Consider the following 19,283-nt stretch of genomic DNA (forward strand, 5'->3'; position numbering starts at 1 on the left):
GGCAAGAGTATCCATGTACCTGTTTTGTTAAACTTGTAGCAGCTAAATGTAAAAGTTTGTTCTCAATTCCCAATGGATTTTAATGAAGAGTTCATTTGATCCTTTTATCCACTATCACTATAAAAATGATTTTTTCGTAAGTAAAATTTCATGTTGTAGTTCACAAGACATTTTTGATTCAGTTGCATCCCATTTTATTGATACATTTTGCGGCAATCTTTCACTAAACACATGCTGATATAGAATGATATAAATTCTGTAAGAGGTATGTGGATGACATACTCATTCTATTTAACAGCACAAATGATGAAGTAGCAACCCCTTTTAATAAATTCAATAGTCTGCATAATAAAATCCAATTAACTTTTGAGGATGAAAAGGACAACACCATACCTTTCCTTGACATGAAAATATCAAAACAGAACTGGCAGGTGTCTTTCAGTCCTCACAGAAAGCATACTGGCTCTGACACGACTATATCAAACAGTTCTGCACATCCCACCTCCATCAAAAATGTGGCATATAAATCAGTGCTATACAGAACCAACAAATTTTCAGTTTTATATACAGAACTCCAACATGACATAGAAAACCAACAAATATATTGCAGTATACATTTCATAGATCCAATGCTCATTAATACAATGTCTCAGCAGAGAAACAATAATGTGAACAAGAAATAGCAAATTACACTCACAGCTGACAGCATCCCAACAGTTAAATGTTTAAAAATGCCACATTTTTGTATAATTTCTGATAAATTTACTAGGTAATTCATAGCTAGAGTATTCAAAAACACATATGTAAAAATCAGCTTCTGCACCACTAACCACCTAAATAACAAGCTTATCCACAATATAAAACAATCAGATACAGTTCTCGGTGCATCTGGCATTTATGAAATTACCAGCACCTAATACAATAAATATTATGTTGGACTGGCTGGCAGAAATTTCAGAACTCGATTAGAGCATATAGACTCTCATAGACTGGAAAAAATATAAGAAATCAGCATTAGCAACACACATTACAGACACAGGACAAGGCAATCTTGAAATTTTGTATGAATCCTGAAAAAGTAAAAGAATGGACATAGTGGAAGAAATGGAAATATTCATTCATAATACATAAAATGGAGATAATATTGTTTATGAGATAACTGAATTCAAAAACTCAAAGTTCTTCAGAAGCCCTAATGCAGATGTAAAGCAATAAATTTTGAGATGTGCCAGTGTGAAACCAATGACTACCAAATTGTCAATATCACACGTCACAGCAAAGAAGCAATAGTTGATACTTGCCCACACACTGCAAGTATTGTTTAGGATCTGTGTTTAGTTTCCCAGAAATAAAAAAGTGCTGTTCTTTTTTTTTGCTAACTGGAAATAGTTCATTGTGGGAATCTTGGTTGCAGCAAAGGATTATGAACTGGACCGTAGCCGTGTTGAGCTGGGTGAAACAATTGGTGAGGGCCAGTTCGGGGACGTTCACAAAGGCACGTTCAGAGCTGCCGATGGAACACCGGTACCTGTTGCAGTAAAGACCTGCAAAGCTGATGCCGATCTTGCCACTGCTGAGAAGTTTCTGGAGGAAGCATGTAAGTATAGAACATGTAAAGTAATGGAACTTACAGTGCTTACACCCAGGAAAACCAGCCTCCAAATTCCATCTAAATCTAGGCTTTATGTGATTGAGGCATATTTTAAGATTGTTCCTTTGACAAGGATATGGCCTACTCTAATCTGAGATTGAGCTTCACCTGTAATGACATTGTTATTGACACAACATTAAACCCTAATATTTCTTTCGATTTTAAATTCCACAAATGTACAGTGGAGGTTATTTTGTGACCTTATAGTACAGAAGACAATTGAATTGTTACAATGGTAAAATTATGGCCTCCCAGTTGAGAAGCATGTATAGTCTGTCCATGAACTTGAGTGAGTGAGCAAGACCCCACTCTGTCCACCCAGATAAGTCACTAGGTGCTTCTACAGGCTGTTTCATAATGTAGTACCGGCCCTGCTGCAGCGCACACTTGAAATCTGTGGTGATGCTGTGTACAGATATGTCCCAGCAGCATTTATTGTTAGATAAATGCATTGAGACCATAAGGAATACAAAAGATGATAGTTCCTTCCAAAACACAACATTGTAGAGTAAACAATATTAACATAGGAACAGAATTCAGGATTGTACTACAAACATAGAACCAAATATCTGTTCATGTAAATGTATGTTCCTTTACTGCTCATAATAAAACACACCCCATATAGTGCACTCAATCTGTAGAATGTGAGGCTTGTTCTTACTTTGTGTTTCTAGTAAAAGGTAGAAGTTTTCTTTGAAGGGCTGCATTGAAACATAACAATTCTTGCAACATGAAGAGTGTTTAAAAAGTAACGAAAAACTTATAATTTCACGTGTTGTAGTGGTCTGATTTGTACTACGTGTTTTGTCACTGTCTTCACAAACATATCTGAAAAGTATCTGTACAATGTTATGCATATTGGGTATTTAGTCTGTTGTCAGCTATGAAAAACATTACATGTGTTTTGGTAGCACTAATGATTATTTGTTTTGTATATAAATAGATCAGAGAGTTTCGATTAAATTTTGTTATAAGAATGGAATAAAGTATATTAAACTTTTAGAAATGTTAAATATTGCTTTTTTATGAGTCTGCTATGAATAAAACAAGGACTTACAAGTGATATAAACATTTCAAAGCAGGCAGTGCAATGCAGTGGTTTTACAGTGATAGATGAGATTAAAAATGTATAGTGAAGAGAGCTATAAACCATCCCAAAGAAACAATTCCAAAAGTGTTTCTGGAATTGTAAAAAACATCAGCATAAGTATGTAGTAAGTAATAGGGAATATTTTGCTGTAGATTAACAAATAAAGTACTTACAAAAAAATAAAAATCAATATGTGAATGCACCTTGAATATCAAGCTTTTTGCATAGAAGTCCAGAATCAGTGTGCATGTTTTAAAGGAAATTTAAGCAGTGTTTAGGATAGTTATTGCGTATGTATCTTAAGCAGTGTGTCTTAGAAGCAGGTGAATAGTAACTGAGATAGAGTTTTAGTGACAGAATACATTCAAATGCTGCTTTTCCATAAGCATCAAAAGTTTTATGTGATTGAATCCCATCCTGTTAGCGAGAAATCAGTTAATTTTACCATGTTAATTTTGTTCAATTAGTGATAAAGGTATTTATTGCTTTGGACCCCATATGACTGCATTTACACTTTTAGTACTGTGTAGTAAATTTCTATTAAACAAAACTTTATAGTACATGAACATAGTCATGCTTGAAAGCATGCACAATGTACTGTATTTTTTAAGAAATTATTCGTTGCCCATTCACATAATTTGTATTTTAAGGGTCATCATTAACAGTGCCACTATCATTATTATCATTGTCGTCACTTTCTAAATTAATAACTATGGCATCTAGTATGTCTTCAAGAATCCCATCCTTAACCCAGAACTCTCTTCCAAGTTTCTCTACATGGAGACAGTATGCACTCCAGTCATCTTGAGTTATAGTTTCAAAACCTGTAAGAAGTGTTTGTCTATGCTTTTTTTGGTTACTTCAAAATTTAGGTTGGAATAAAAAATGGAAACTCGAAAAGTTGCTACATACCTTCTTTCACCAACAGCAGTAACTTCCTCATGCAAATATCTCCAAGTATATTTCTTCCTCTTACAAAATTTTTGAATTTTGCCCACACCTGTTCAATTGAATTTAAGTCACAGTTATATGGTGTAAGTCACAGCATTGTGTGTCCATGAGCTTCAAGTATTTTATTAATTTCAAATACTTTGTCTTTTGGCTTATGTTGTTTAATTAAATCAAGTAATTTTGTTTTTCTCATTGACAAATCATTTTCCACCATGTTTTTTTGAATAACAACTCCATCTTTCCTCTTTTATCCAAGGATCTGTTGGACTTTTGTTATGCTCCTTGTTGTGATATGAAACGTTGTCCATAACAATAACACAGTTCAGTGGCAGATTCAGAATTAATTTAGTTGATACCCAATTTGAAAATTTTTTGTAGATCATTTGCCTTATGGTAGCTCCTATTGCACATTCCACTTTATAAATTAACTGTGCGTAAAAACCCATCTTTTGAGCTGATACTGACCACAGTAAACTTATTGCTTCCACGAACATTGTCCATAATGCCATCAATGCCAAGACCCTGCCAACATTTTCTGTAAGTAATGTTGTTGTCCACCCAAGGTGCATCAGTATAAAAGAAGTTTCTGCCTTGCTCCCTTAATTTCCTCAGTTGGATCAAGTACTTAAATTGCCAGTGAGTTACATCTTTTCTCTCTACCAGACTCTTCTGTTTACTTACAGATCTTTTCCAGGTAAATCCCACTTCACATAGTGTCTTGTGTAAAACATCTTTTTGCCAAGGGAAATGGATTTTTTTTACAGCTGTAAGTAATTTCCATAATGTCAGCACTATTTTTTAATTTATGTAAAAGTCTTCCATCGTTTGTTGAGTGACCGATTTTGTGAAACTGTCTATACTGATGGATTTCCTCCCAAAATTATTAGTTTTCCTTTGTGGCAATTCCAATAAACCATGTGGTTTATTTTTGCACTCCTTTCTTATGCATCCTACCACAGCAAGGCTGATGTTTGCATGAATTGCAGGCCTTTGATTGGGACTGGTAATATTAGCCAACAGTTCTTTATGTGAAATGATAATTAAATGGACACCCTAGCTGCAAACAGGCGTTGATGTACTTCATTGGGGACATGTTGAAAATGTGTGCCCCGACCGGGACTCGAACCCGGGATCTCCTGCTTACATGGCAGACGCTCTACCCATCTGAGCCACCGCGGGCACAGAGGATAGTGTGCCTGCAGGGACTTATCCCTTGCACGCTCCCCGTGAGATCCACGTTCCCAACATGTCCACACCACTACATTCGTAGTGCGCCTAATAGATGTTTGCCCATCATACTCATTACTCGTCGCAGATTAATCTACCAAGTCCCATACGAGTTCGGGCATAGCGTGTGCGTTCGCACAAGAAGGTCCTCCTCCTCAGACTTACCTTTCCTTCACAGTTGCTGTCAGATTATTATAGTTGTATTTGTACACTGCTAAGTTTACTTCTTGTGCGAACGCACACGCTATGCCCGAACTCGTACGGGACTTGGTAGATTAATCTGCCACGAGTAATGAGTATGATGGGCAAACATCTATTAGACGCACTACGAATGTAGTGGTGTGGATATGTTGGGAATGTGGATCTCACGGGGAGCGTGCAAGGGATAAGTCCCTGCAGACACACTATCCTCTGTGCCCGCGGTGGCTCAGATGGGTAGAGCGTCTGCCATGTAAGCAGGAGATCCCGGGTTCGAGTCCCGGTCGGGGCACACATTTTCAACATGTCCCCAATGAAGTACATCAACGCCTGTTTGCAGCTAGGGTGTCCATTTAATTATCATTTCATTTCTAGCAAAGCTGCATGGTCATTCACAGTAACTGTTCTTTCGGGAGCAGATACTACCGTCATATATAGTTCTTTATGTGCTCTTTAACACACACTGTAACAACATTAGAGATGATCAAGGGCTCATTACTCTGCAAATGCCTCCTCTTCTTCATATTCTGCACATTTTCTTGCAATGCAGGGTGATTATCCATCGCTTTCAGATACCAAAGTATATCCATAAGTATACAAAGTTAATTGACAGACACTGGCAACTAAGACCCCATGAACAGAGTTGACATATATCACTGCACGCTGAACTACACTACTAGACAGGTAACGGGCAACAGATTTTGGGTACCCCTGTAGGACAGCGGCAGGGTTCTTCCAGGGAAGGCCACTTCCCCCACCAAAAGCGCTGCTCGCTCTCGAATTTACAGACTGACTATATTTTGAAATGTAGTCTGATTGTTGAAGAGTCCCTCCTCCTGGTCCTCCCGCTCCTCCCCCTCCCCCTCCTCCTCCTCCTCCTCCTCCTCCTCCTCCTCCTCAGACTTACCTTTCCTTCACAGTTGCTGTCAGATTATTATAGTTGTATTTGTATACTGCTAAGTTTACTATCATAAATTACAACTTCTACTTGCTTTGAATTAATTTTTCCTGAAAAAAGTAAAAAATATAAGAACACTACTTTTAATGATAATTTGAAGGGTAAACGCCCTGCTCACCCTTTATCACACTCACATTTACAGTATGAACTTTTTTCTCTGTACTTGAGAAAATGAATTTCTGTCTTTGCAGACATTTACTGCCTCAGAAAGTGTATAGTCGTACTCCAGGAATCGTCTTTCACTAACTTAAGATTGTAAAGAGAGAGAGAGAGAGAGAGAGAGAGAGAGAGAGAGTGAGAGTGTCTTAACAACAAATGTAGTGTTTCTTTCAGCCTCTTAGTTAGTGTTAAAACTACTTATTTTTTAATTTTGTTTGTTTGTTGTAATTCTCATCTCAATGTTACCACCTTCACTTACTTTTGATCATTCCACAAAACATTTTAGGTGAATACCAGAAACAATAATCATTTGGTCTGTAATGACCCAAAATAGCCTTATTTAGAGAAATAACTATGGAAATGGATTCAGTTTGTTTTTGAAACACACACATCATTATTGATTTCCTAGCCTGGACAAGATTCAGCATATCTGTGTCATCACAAGGGTCATCTTCTTTTTACATTTATAATAATATTAAATTTTGAACAAAACAGTGATGATAGAATGTTGGTGCTACTGTTGCTGTTTTATTTTATGTGCAAAATAGTGCTTAAATTGTAAAAGGAAGTGATAACCTGAAAGCTAGTGAATTTTTCTATGCTGCTATAGACACTCATGCGCATAAATTAAGGATAATTGCAGAATGTGGTGCCACACAATGTGGCACTACACAAAACTGTTGCTAATAGACTAGGCACATAGGGAACACACATGTCACACATCTGTAAGTCCACGGTATTGGTGATAAGTTGAGAAAACTGTCCCAAAACACATGCGCTACAAAATGCCACTGTTTCCTGCGTGTGTACCCCGACATCAGTATGGGATATGATCACCATGTACATGTACACAGGCCACACAACGGGCTGGCATACTCTGGATTAGGTGGTCAAGCAGCTGCTGGGATATAGTGTCCCATTCTTGCACCAGTGCGTATCAGAACTCCTGGAGTGTCCTAGGGGTTTGAAGACGTGCAGTGATACATCGAATGAGAGCATCCCAGACATGCTTTATGGGGTTTGGGATTTAGGTCTGAAGAACAGGCAGGCCACTCCATTCGCCTGATATCTTCTGTTTCAAGGTACTCCTGCACGATGGCAGTTCGGTGGGGCCGTGCGTTATCATCCATCAGGAGGAAGGTGGGAGCCACTGCACCCTTGAAAAGGCGGACATACTGGTGAAAAATGACGTCCCGATACACCTGACCTGTTACAGTTCCTCTGTCAAAGACACGCAGGGGTGGACGCGCACCAATCATAATCCCACCCCACGCCATCAAACCACGACCTCCATACAGGTCACTTTCAAGGACATTAAGGTGTTGGTATCTGGTTCCTGGTTCAAGCCATATGAAAACCTGGTGAGAATCACTGTTTAGACTATACCTAGACTCTTCCGTGAACATAACATGGGACCACTGTTCCAGTGACCATGTACCAGGCTTTACGGGCTCTCCTGTGACCAGGGCTCAGTGGAATGTTCCTTGCAGGTCTCTGGGCAAATAAACCATGTCTGTTCAGTTGTCTGTAAACTGTGTGTGTGGAGACAACTGTTCCACTGGCTGCGGTAAGGTCCCGAGCAAGGCTATCTGCAGTACTCCATGGCCATCCGCAGTCACTGATAGTGAGATATCCTGTCTACTGGAATCGTTGCCATAATCTTGAGATCACACTTTGTGGCATATGGAGGGTCCCTGCTACGACCTGCTGTGTTTGACCAGCCTCCAGTCGCCCTAATATTCTACCCCTCATAACGTCATCAAGATGTGTTCTTTGAGCCATTTTCAATACACAGCCATGATTAGCATGTCTGAAAATGTCCGCACACTTACTCGCTGCACTGTACTCAGACATGCACCAACACTCCTCTGCGTATGTGGATAGCTGCCACCGCCACCATGCGACGACCACAGGTCAAATGCACCACGTGGTCATACCCTGAGGTTATTTAAACCCGCAAACCGCCTGCCACAGTGTTGTTTCACCATGTATCAGCATTATCCTTAATTTATGAGCATGAGTTTATATTGGAGTGCAACATACCAGTCTGTAGATAAATAATTGCCTACCTTTGTTGCCCTATGTAGCTTCCGTTCTGGAATCTCCTCAGTTATAATCATGTGCTGCAATTATTTGTACTTGCCGTCCAACAGTTGGCGAGAAAGAAATATGCTGTTGTTTCTGTGTTGTGCTACTTGCTACACTGAGACAAATATTAGGTTCTGCTAGCGCATAAATGGTTAGGATGACTGCTGTGAGTGTATCTGTATTGACTTTCGGTGGAATCCTGTTTTGCTATTTGGAGTAACCACATTCAGATCCACATCGGAGCTCGTGATTTGGCTTTTCTGTTGTTTCCTCAAATGACTGAAGTCAAATGCCCTGACTGTGGCCTCTCCGAGCTAGTGCTCCGTCTCTATTGGACACTGTTAACAAGTTCTTAAACAAACAATTTTCTGTTTTAGTACGAGGTGCATTCAAGTTCTAAGGCCTCCGATTTTTTTTCTAATTAACTACTCACCCGAAACCAATGAAACTGGCATTACTTCTCGATGAATCGCCCTGCAGACGTACACATTTTTCACAACGCTGACACCATGATTCCATGGCTGCGGCGAAGGCTTCTTTAGGAGTCTGTTTTGACCACTGGAAAATCGCTGAGGCAATAGCAGCACGGCTGGTAAATTTGCGGCCACGGAGAGTGTCTTTCATTCTTGGAAAAAGCCAAAAGTCACTAGGAGCCAGGTCAGGTGAGTAGGGAGCATGAGGAATCACTTCAAAGTTGTTATCACGAAGAAACTGTTGCGTAACGTTAGCTCGATGTGCGGGTGCGTTGTCTTGGTGAAACAGCACACGCGCAGCCTTTCCCGGACATTTTTGTTGCAGTGCAGGAAGGAATTTGTTCTTCAAAACATTTTCGGTTGATGCACCTGTTACCGTAGTGCCCTTTGGAATGCAATGGGTAAGGATTACGCCCTTGCTGTCCCAGAACATGGACACCATCATTTTTTCAGCACTGGCGGTTACCCAAAATTTTTTTGGTGGCGGTGAATTTGTGTGCTTCCATTGAGCTGACTGGCGCTTTGTTTCTGGATTGAAAAATGGCATCCACGTCTCATCCATTGTCACAACCGACGAAAAGAAAGTCCCATTCATGCTGTCGTTGCGCGTCAACATTGCTTGGCAACATGCCACACGGGCAGCCGTGTGGTCGTCCGTCAGCATTCGTGGCACCCACCTGGATGACACTTTTCGCATTTTCAGGTCATCATGCAGGATTGTGTGCACAGAACCCACAGAAATGCCAACTCTGGAGGCGATCTGTTCAACAGTCATTCGGCGATCCCCCCAAAACAATTCTCTCCACTTTCTTGATCATGTCGTCAGACCGGCTTGTGTGAGCCCAAGGTTGTTTCGGTTTGTTGTCACATGATGTTCTGCCTTCGTTAAACTGTCGTACCCACGAATGCACTTTCGACAGATTCATAACTCCATCACCACATGTCGATGAATTTCAATTGGTTTCACACCACGCAAATTCAGAAAACGAATGATTGCATGCTGTTCAAGTAAGGAAAATGTCGCCATTTTAAGTATTTAAAACAGTTCTCATTCTCGCCACTGGCGGTAAAATTGCATCTGCCGTACGGTGCTGCCATCTCTGGGACGTATTGACAATTATCGCGGCCTCATTTTAAAACAATGCGCATTTTTCTATCTCTTTCCAGTCCAGAGAAAAAAAAATCGGAGGCCTTAGAACTTGAATGCACTTCGTATTTTCATTACATATGAAACATTTAAGCAGTTATCGCTAAGGGCTCTGCACACACATGAATCAGAACGAAACTCTAATGTGTGGTACAGTGGGAATTTCTCTCAGCCATGCACTTCTGTGGTTTGCCAATTAAGGATGTAGATGTAGATTTGTGATTCTCTGTGAAATATCCTTTGTAGATGCAGCATTCTTGTCTATTAAAGTGTGGTCATTCAAAACTTCCTGTGAGGACACAAGTCAACTTATTTAAAATCTTAAGGAGGTGTTGATTGGAGATCAGATACATAAAAATTACGGCAATGCAGCAGAGATATAGAACTGGGATTTTTCTTTGGAACAGACAGAATTTTACATACACAGATGTATATTCCTCCTCAATGCCACGTTATAACTCACGCAAGTGGCAGTGCAGGATGAGTAACATTCAAGGCTAGTGAAGATGATGTGACCTACCTCATAGATTTTTGACTCCTGCCTTTCATGTTTGAAAAATACTGTAAAATTGAAAATTTGTAGTGATACCTGAATATTACTAATAATGGGTTGACCTCATTAACTGGTGTTTCACTCCTTCATTAATCTGTGTGATTGTCTAGCTATAACATGTAGGTATGTATGTTGAGTCACATCGACATTATTCTATAAATCTCAAAACATATGTATTTAACAATTTCAACTAACACCTAAGAGCATAGTCACAAGTTAAAAATTTGATGTCACTAACTAGTGCAACAGTCAGCATGTACCCAACTGAACTGTAATGAGAATAATTGTTAGCCTTGTTTGATGGAAGAAGTTCACTCCATTTGCCTGACAAGATAGAATTATAATATGTGGGAAAATTGTTTGACACTGTGAAGTTTGGTGCTTCCATTTAATGATTAATATACTTTAAGAATATATTTATAGGCTATCACAGACAATAGTAAACTCGTTACAAATTTATCTTGACGAATCTCTCATGTCTAATTAAAGTTTTCACTAATATCCTGAAACAAAAAGCTGAAGACAAAGAAAAAAAAACTTTGATATCCTGTATTTGTAGTGTTGATGAATGATGAATTACAGATCAGTCTGAGAGGAACAGTCTGGTACTGACTTTTAACTGTGAATTGCTGTGTAATATTTTGCAGATATAATGCAGCAGTTTGATCATCCCCACATCATCAAGTTAATTGGAGTCTGCTCAGAAAGCCCCATCTGGATTGTAATGGAACTGGCGAGGTTAGGGGAGATGAGGGCATATCTCCAGAGCAACCGTCATATACTCACCTTAGCTACACTGCTGCAGTATACATATCAACTTAGTACTGCACTGTCATACCTGGAAAGTAAGAAGTTTGTGCACAGGTGAGTATTTTACACAATATAATTAAGTAATATTATTTCTCATCATTGAAACCTACATTTTGCCGTTTGACAGTGTTTGTTAATTTTCAGGTCATTAAATACTAACAATTTTTCTCTAGTCTATAACTAAAACTGATCATCTGTAAATGAAGCAGAATGTCAATACTTAACTAATAGTTGTATGAGGAAGGGGTCCACGTGTTGCATATAATTGTCAAATGTGGTAGTTACTGCTTATGGGTGTCAAAAACAAATTATTTATTGCAGTTGCAATTTTGAGCATTCGTCATTTTCAAGCAAATAGCATGACAATAAATATACACATAGGCATACATACAGCCTTCATTCTGATCTTCGAAGTAGCACAAGCATTGTCAAAAAAAAAAAAAAAAAAAAAAAAGTGCACAAAACTGTGACAGTAACTTATCTACTTTCTGTTGTTGACATTGTTTCATTTGTACATCTGTGTCTAGTCAACATCTTTTTATACTATGATCACAGATATCTGTTACAAAGCCCATTTTTAATTTTAAAATGATCAAACCCAGCTTAGTGCTTCCTCACCTGTTAACTTAAATCACCTTATACAGTCTTTTTTCCCACTCATCGCTCCATGCGTTGCATTCCCCACTCATCCATTTCTTTTTGCACTTATTTTTACTGAATGTACATACTGCGTGCAGTCACAGTTATCTGTATTTCTTCATCCACATGTAAATTTCAAATTTTTAATCCAACTGTCAAATGGATCATTAAAACAATAGAATATACGAGGGTTGGAACTTTAATAGTGGCAACTATTTATTTACAGCTCATACAAAATAGGTACGGTTTTAAAGTTTTACTGACCTTCAGAGTAGTCACCAGCATTGTGTATAACCTATTGCCAACAATGTGGATGACATTGGATACTCTTAGCAGTGCCAGTTGTGTTGAAAGTTTGAGCGGTGTGGTCTATTGCACAATGAATTGGTAGAAGTTCTGAAGCGATCGTTTCCTTCAGTTTAGAAATCGAGTTGAACTCACGAGGGCTTAAGTCAGGGGAGTGCAGTAGGTGGTATAGCACTTCGCAACCCCATCAGTCAAACAAATCAGTAACAGCTTGCACTGTATGTGCTTGAGCATTGTCCTGCAAAATGATGGTCAGGTCCTGCAGAAAGTGTCATCACTTCTGTCTCTGTGCTGTTAATTTTTGGAACACAACCTACAAATAGAGTCCATGTTTTGTGGTACAAGCTCATCAGCAATAGTCTTCATGCAGATTGATGTAAAGTGCAATTCTGGTTGAGGTGAACTAGTCCCGCTACCGTCACTAATCTGGTTGCTATATATTGTCATAGTCTGTGATGAACTAAACCCGCTCTGCGTAAACTGACAGATGCCAAACTGGATGAGTGAGTGAGGCCCTCCGATCAGTGGCGGTGGCCTGAATACATGCTGTTGAGAGGGCATTGGAGGCGTGTTGCTTGTGGATGTGTTTCTGGCCTCTCCCCTCCTACGCGCAATTGATCCAGCACCTGCTAATCGAACTTCACGCTTCATCTTTGCTAACCGGTGTGCTGGTGACAGCTTATGACAGCACAGTATCTAAAATTAGATTCATGGAGTATATCCTGTGAGAATAGAACAGACGTGAGACAGGATGATGGTATTTCACCACTGTTGTTCAATACACTGTCAGACAAAGTTGATATGAAATAGGAGAAACAATTGAAGATACAGATACGTAAGAAACCCATCAGGTTAGGGAGGAAAACCAAAGGCTGTCTGACATTCACTGAGGATTTTGCAGAACTTAAAGATGACACAGAAACTGCAGTAAAGCAAATATAAGTCCTGAAAGAGAGGGCTGAAGAGGTTGACCACCTTTGAGGAAACAGAATTTGTGTAAAAGCAAAAAGATGCACCAAAAAAGAATTTGATAAAATATGGTGAGATCAAGAGAGTCTACAAATTCAAGTATCGTGGTGAATTGATGCAGACAAATAGGATAGAAACAGTAGTTCAAGAACAGAGAACAGAAGATAAGTATTCAAGAACAGAAAACAGAGAACTCAGAAGATAAGTATTCTGGAAAAATGTAAACACGTACAATAAATCATGCCTAACACCTAATGTAAAAATGTAACATTACACCACTAATCAAACCAGAAAACTTATACGGATCAGAAATGTTGCACATGAATCGGAAAGGTGCACTAGAAAAATCAAGAAACTATAGAGAAAAAATACTACACACATCTTGGGACCCAATAAGAGAAAAGAAGGCTGCAGACTGCGGAGAAGACAAGAGAGAAAACAAGTATCTAACATAGTATATGACATTAAGGAACATCATCTGAAATTTTTACAGGCATATTATTGTCTCACTATGTAGAGGCACAAAACGCGTGGGTGTTTTCAGCTTGTTACTAAATGCTAATAAGTAGGAGGCCAAGTTGATAGGAGCTGAAGGAGTCCAGGTTGCAATAATATGCAGTACGGCACACTGTTAGAGAGAAGGATTATTATTCAAGAAAACACATAGTACAATGAAATTACTTATCTTCAGTAGTTAGTAGGACTGCAGCTGCGGCTATGAACTGACAATCTCGTAACATGGAATACCATGAACTAATACAACATATTCTCAGGGACTAAGCCTGATGGGCCCTTCTCATAGAATCAATGCAAACATTACAGAACTGGCTGAGGGCTGTTTATGAAAGTGCGTCTGCCAAGGTTGAAATCTAACTAAGAAGTGAAAGAGGCATACTCCAGTTCTGTCGAGCTGCACAGCCCGCTAGAGTTCAGTGTGCTCGACAGATGACGGGCTGCCAACCTTGTGTTGGCACGGCCTTGTAGTAGTATCTGTGGCAATGACACTAAACATATCAAACGAATGACAGACACCTGACACCTAAACTGATCTTGGGGTGCACAGGAATCATTAAGAACATAAAGTGAACCACTGAAGTAAGAAAAGATATAGAGGATACTGGCTTGGATATATAAGACAGATGAACAATCGACCACAAAGTTCTCATGTGGAAGGTGAGCCAAGAGGTTAAGGAAGAAAATGCATAGCGAGAATATGAAAGAAATGTGGCACCTGATACAATCTCATATCAGAGGCAGAAGCTTCACCTGGTCCTATATTAACAATAATAATCTGATTGGAGAGATATTGTAATTCTGTAAGCTGGAATAACTAAATCTGTCATCTGTCATGAGGTGACATCAATGAATCTGAACTAGGTGAGGGGTTTAGGATTCCGGGTGTTTAGGATGGATTCCTCTAGATGGGCCATGAATAGATTGGCATAGGATGGTGACATGCGCATGCCCATAGCTGTACCCCGGATTTGTTTGTAGGTAATGCCTTCAAAGGAGAAGTAATTGCGGGTGAGGATATAATTGGTCATAGCTACTAGGAAGGAGGTTGTCATTTTGGAATCCATCGGGCATTGGGAAAGGTACTGTTCAATAGCGGTAAGGCCATTAGGACTTTTGCTATCTGGATCGAAGGTGGGGACACCCTATCCACATTCCTCCAGAACCTCAACAACTTCTCCCCCATTTGCTTCACCTGGTCCTACTCAACCCAACAGGCCACCTTCCTAGATGTTGGCCTCCACCTCAAAGATGGTTACACCAGTACCTCCATCCATATCGAACCTACTAACCGCCAGCAGTACCTCCACTTTGACAGCTGCCACCCATTCCGAGGGCAGCTGAAGCCTTCGCTGACTGTAATTGTTATCCCAACCTTGTACAAAAACAAATCTCCTGTGTCTTATCTTTCCAGTCTCCCACCATCTCCCAAAGCCCCATCGTCCGCCCACAGAGGAGCATTCCCCTCGAAATTCAGTACCACCCAGGACTGAAGCAACTAAATTACCTTCTCTGCCAGGGTTTTGATTAACTCTCGTTGTGCCCTTAAATGAGAAATGTCCTGCCCACTATCCTTCCCACCCCTCCCACTGTGGTGTTACGCTGTCCACTGAACCTACACAATATACACAATATACTTGTCCATCCTTACACAACCCCTGCTCACAGTGCCTTACCTCATGGCTCATACCCCTGTAATAGGCCAACATGCAAGACCTGTCCCATACATCCTCCCACCACCACCTATTCCAGTTCAGCCGCCAACATCACCTATCCCTTAAAAGGCAGGGCTACATGTGAAAACAGTCATGTGGTCTACAAGCTAAGCTGCAACCACTGTGCTGCATTCTATGTAGGCATGACAACCAGCAAACTATCTGTCTGCATGAATGGCCACCGACAAACTGTGGCCAAGAAACATATGGACCACCCTATTGCCGAACACACTGTCAAACATGATATCCTTCATTTCACTAACTGCTACACAGCCTGTGCCATATGGATCCTTCCCACCAACACCAGCTTTTCTGAATTGCACAGGTGGGAACTTTCCCTGCAATACATCCTACATTCCCGTAACACTCCTAGACACTCCTAGCGTCAACCTTCGTTAATAGCTGTCCTCTGCTAATGACCATAGCAGTTTTGCGACCTAAAACCAAAATAGCTGTCCTCACCCATCCAGCCCCTTCCCTGCTCCCATTCCAGCACTACACAGCCGTCATTCCACCTCCACACCCAGTCTATCTTTTTTTATTTATTTGTTTATTTTTTAATTTATTTCTCTCTATATCTCTCCTTTTCCACTACTTCCCCCCTCCCCTCCCCATCTCTTCCCTGCCCGCCACTTAACCTGCAGCACTTCACTGTCCGCCATCCCCACCATACTATCCATCCCCCTCCCTGTCCCAGCCTCCGCCTTTCCCCCACCCAGCTGCCTCTCCCATCATGCACTGGTGCTGCTGCTCTCAGTGTGGTTTCAGTTGCCCGAGACTGCAGTCGTGCGCGTGCGCGCGCGCGCGTGTGTGTGTGTGTGTGTGTGTGTGTGTGTGTGTGTGTGTGTGTGTGTGTGGTGTTGACAGAGTCCATTGGCTGAAAGCTTTAAGTGTGAAAATCTTTTTGTTGTGCCCATCTGTGACTCAGCATCTCCACTATATGATGAGCAGCAACTTTCCTTCTCATAATATTGTTACATTCCATCCTGGATTTTCCATTGTTTGATAGGTGCTAGTGAAATGTTAAAGAAATCAAAAGTTGGCTGAAATTTTCACTACATTTCTTTCTTAACTTTGATGTTTGAGACTTTTTTTTCCATGCCTCTTTTTTTAATGACATATGCACCTAGGAAAATGTGAACAAAAATGAATAACAAAATATGTTTATATTGTGGCTCTGCAATGAACTTGCTGAAAGCATCGCTACAGGTTCCTTTAACATTGACAGTAGAGGCACAAAGTGTGTTTGTTCATAGCCTGACAATAAATGCTTTTTTGAAAGCAAAATGGAATTTTTGATCCAGATACAAACCTTGTGCATAAACGTGTGCTCCTCATGAAACATTACATGTTTCTGTGCTATATGTGCATGTTCTCCAACCAGTTGCAATAAGTGTGATTGTTCTTTTTGGTACAATTTTATGACTGATTAAAAAATATAGAATATACTTTTTGTTGCTTATCTATTGAGATTCTTGCATCCAACTGTGCAGGGACATAGCAGCACGCAACGTTCTTGTATCATCCCATAACTGTGTGAAATTGGCGGACTTTGGTCTTAGTCGGTGGGTAGAAGATCAGAGTTATTATAAGGCATCCAAGGGAAAGCTGCCCATTAAATGGATGTCGCCAGAGTCAATCAACTTTCGGCGGTTCACCACTGCGTCAGATGTCTGGATGTTTGGTAAGAGTTTTTCAATGACACTCTTAAGTTTTTTCACTTTTTCTAAAGGTTATATAAAACTGAAATATCTGATTTATTTTTTACATTGCAAATTAGAAAACACACACTTTGTGTGTTCCACAGTATTTACTTTGTCTGTGAGTGGTTTTTATACTCACAAGACCATCCTTGCTATGTAACTTACTATTGAATGGAACATTCACTCAAAAAAAGTACAAAAATATGAGACATAATTGCTGGCTTTAATTACCTTTACCTGTCTTAGTTTTTGGGAACAGTAGTTCCTTCCTTGGAAAGGGGAGGGATGGACTGGGGAAGGTTAAAGAAGAAGGCCATGCTACTCAGACAACAGGGCGAAAGGGACTCACCTGTTGTGAGGGGAGGGGGTGGGGGATATGTCTAGCAAAATACTAAAAATATTAATTCACTGTAAAGTAGGTGCAAAATAAAATGGAAGAGCGGGATGGAACAGGTGGAGTGGATACTGGGGAGAAATGACAGGGTTAGGTCATTGAAGGTGATTGAAGTTCACAAAAAGAAAAGTACTTGTGTGGGTTTGATCATTTTGAAGCTGAGGGTTGTCTCTGTCTCAGATGTTCATAGATTTCAAGGGCTGTGAGCACATTCTGCTCTGCCCCTAGGTTTAGCAAAGGGGTACAGTGGTAAGGTCCTGGAGCTGCATTTCTCCAGACTGAGGTTTCCTATTTTCTCTAAATTACTTGAGGCAAAAGCCAGGATAACTACCTTAAAAAGCACATAGTTGAATCTCTTCTACAGCTTTCAGCAGCTCTCAGATTTAACCAGTCTGGTTGCAGTCGCTCCACCTAATTGACTGGTATAAATTTTATTGTACCCAAGAGAGATATAGTACACTTACTGTTGTGTGGTAGTTTTATTTTGTCATTGCTTTTGAAAATGTACTGACATTTGGTTGTTCCTGCATAGTATGAAATTTTCTAGGTATTACTGCATTTTCTGTAATACTAATTCAAAGTAAGTAATAATACATCACTGTCGCTGGAAGGAATTGTTGGGGGAGACATATAGGGGGGATGTAATATTTTGTTTTTATATTTAAGATGTGGTCAGCCAGAACGAGATAGTTGATAGAGGCCATAAATTTTATGGTGTTAACTGTTTAAAAAATTTTAATAGGCATTGGAACAAAAGTAAGTCTGAAGACTCCAAAAACGTGTGTGTGTGTGTGTGTGTGTGTGTGTGTGTGTGTGTGTGTGTAAAGACTCCAAAAACGTGTGTCAATTTTGTCCTTTTGAATGTTCAAAGAAAGTATTGAGCAAACTTAAGCTTGTCCACAAACGTAGAATTGACAATCTGAGGTAGTATTTAATAGTTACACAATTTTTTTTTCCTTTAATTTTTTCAGTGTTCCATTTCTGTAGACTTTTGTGGTACATGTTAAATTTTCATTGGTAATTTGGAAGCATTTTTTTCTGTTTTACTAGGTGTTTGCATGTGGGAGATACTCATGTTAGGTGTGAAGCCATTTCAAGGAGTGAAGAATAATGATGTCATTGGGAAAATTGAAAATGGTGAAAGACTGGCTCTTCCACCCAACTGCCCTCCACGGCTGTACAGTCTTATGTCGCAGTGCTGGGCTTATGAACCATCAAAAAGGCCAAGTTTCAAGGAAATAAGAGAAGTTTTGCAGTAAGTTGTTCTTATTTGTGGGCATAGATGTAGTAGAAACACTACAGAATGTTGGAAATGGACTGAAGTTAACTTTTGTAAGCTGCCTTGGAAGTGTGCTATGGAATCAAGATATTTTCTATTTCTATATTTCTTCAGTTTCATGCTGTTTATATTGCTTCATTTTTATAGCGTTCTTAATTTGCTTCTTCTTTCTCTTTTACTTTCATTTCTTCCATTTTCCTTGCTGTAAGTGTCTTTATTTATATAAAGCCAAAATCCAGACAGACAACAGTCAAGAAAAATAGAATAAAAGAAGCTTCATGTACAGTTAGTAGGGTAAAGCTAAGGGTAGTATAATCTCACTTTATCAAAATATCAGGGGAATAAAAAAATAAAGTAGATGAGCTGTTAGTATGTTTATAGTGGGTTTGAAACTAGTTGCGACTTTTGACATTTGGCTGACAAGAGGGGGACGTGACGCTGTTGCAGAGTTAACACCAGT

The 19,283-nt window shown here is 39.8% G+C and overlaps 1 protein-coding gene and 2 non-coding genes across 9 annotated transcripts in view; 2 read left to right on the forward strand and 1 right to left on the reverse strand.

Moving 5' to 3' along the window:
* Positions 1-19,283, forward strand: part of LOC126194700 (focal adhesion kinase 1) — a 775,803-nt gene that overhangs the window by 649,616 nt on the left and 106,904 nt on the right. For all 7 annotated transcript variants that reach the window (XM_049932927.1, XM_049932928.1, XM_049932925.1 and 4 more), the window contains 4 exons: positions 1,415-1,597; positions 11,143-11,359; positions 16,941-17,131; positions 18,595-18,799. In XM_049932927.1, coding sequence (XP_049788884.1) covers positions 1,415-1,597; positions 11,143-11,359; positions 16,941-17,131; positions 18,595-18,799 — 796 coding nt within the window. The remainder of the gene's footprint in view (positions 1-1,414; positions 1,598-11,142; positions 11,360-16,940; positions 17,132-18,594; positions 18,800-19,283) is intronic.
* Positions 4,798-4,872, reverse strand: Trnat-ugu (transfer RNA threonine (anticodon UGU)). Its single transcript has one exon. It is a non-coding gene; the product is annotated as a tRNA-Thr (tRNA).
* Trnat-ugu (transfer RNA threonine (anticodon UGU)) lies at positions 5,335-5,409 on the forward strand. The gene has a single exon. It is a non-coding gene; the product is annotated as a tRNA-Thr (tRNA).

The sequence above is a fragment of the Schistocerca nitens genome, chromosome 7 (assembly GCF_023898315.1).
Source record: "Schistocerca nitens isolate TAMUIC-IGC-003100 chromosome 7, iqSchNite1.1, whole genome shotgun sequence".
NCBI classification, from domain to species: Eukaryota; Metazoa; Arthropoda; class Insecta; order Orthoptera; family Acrididae; genus Schistocerca; species Schistocerca nitens.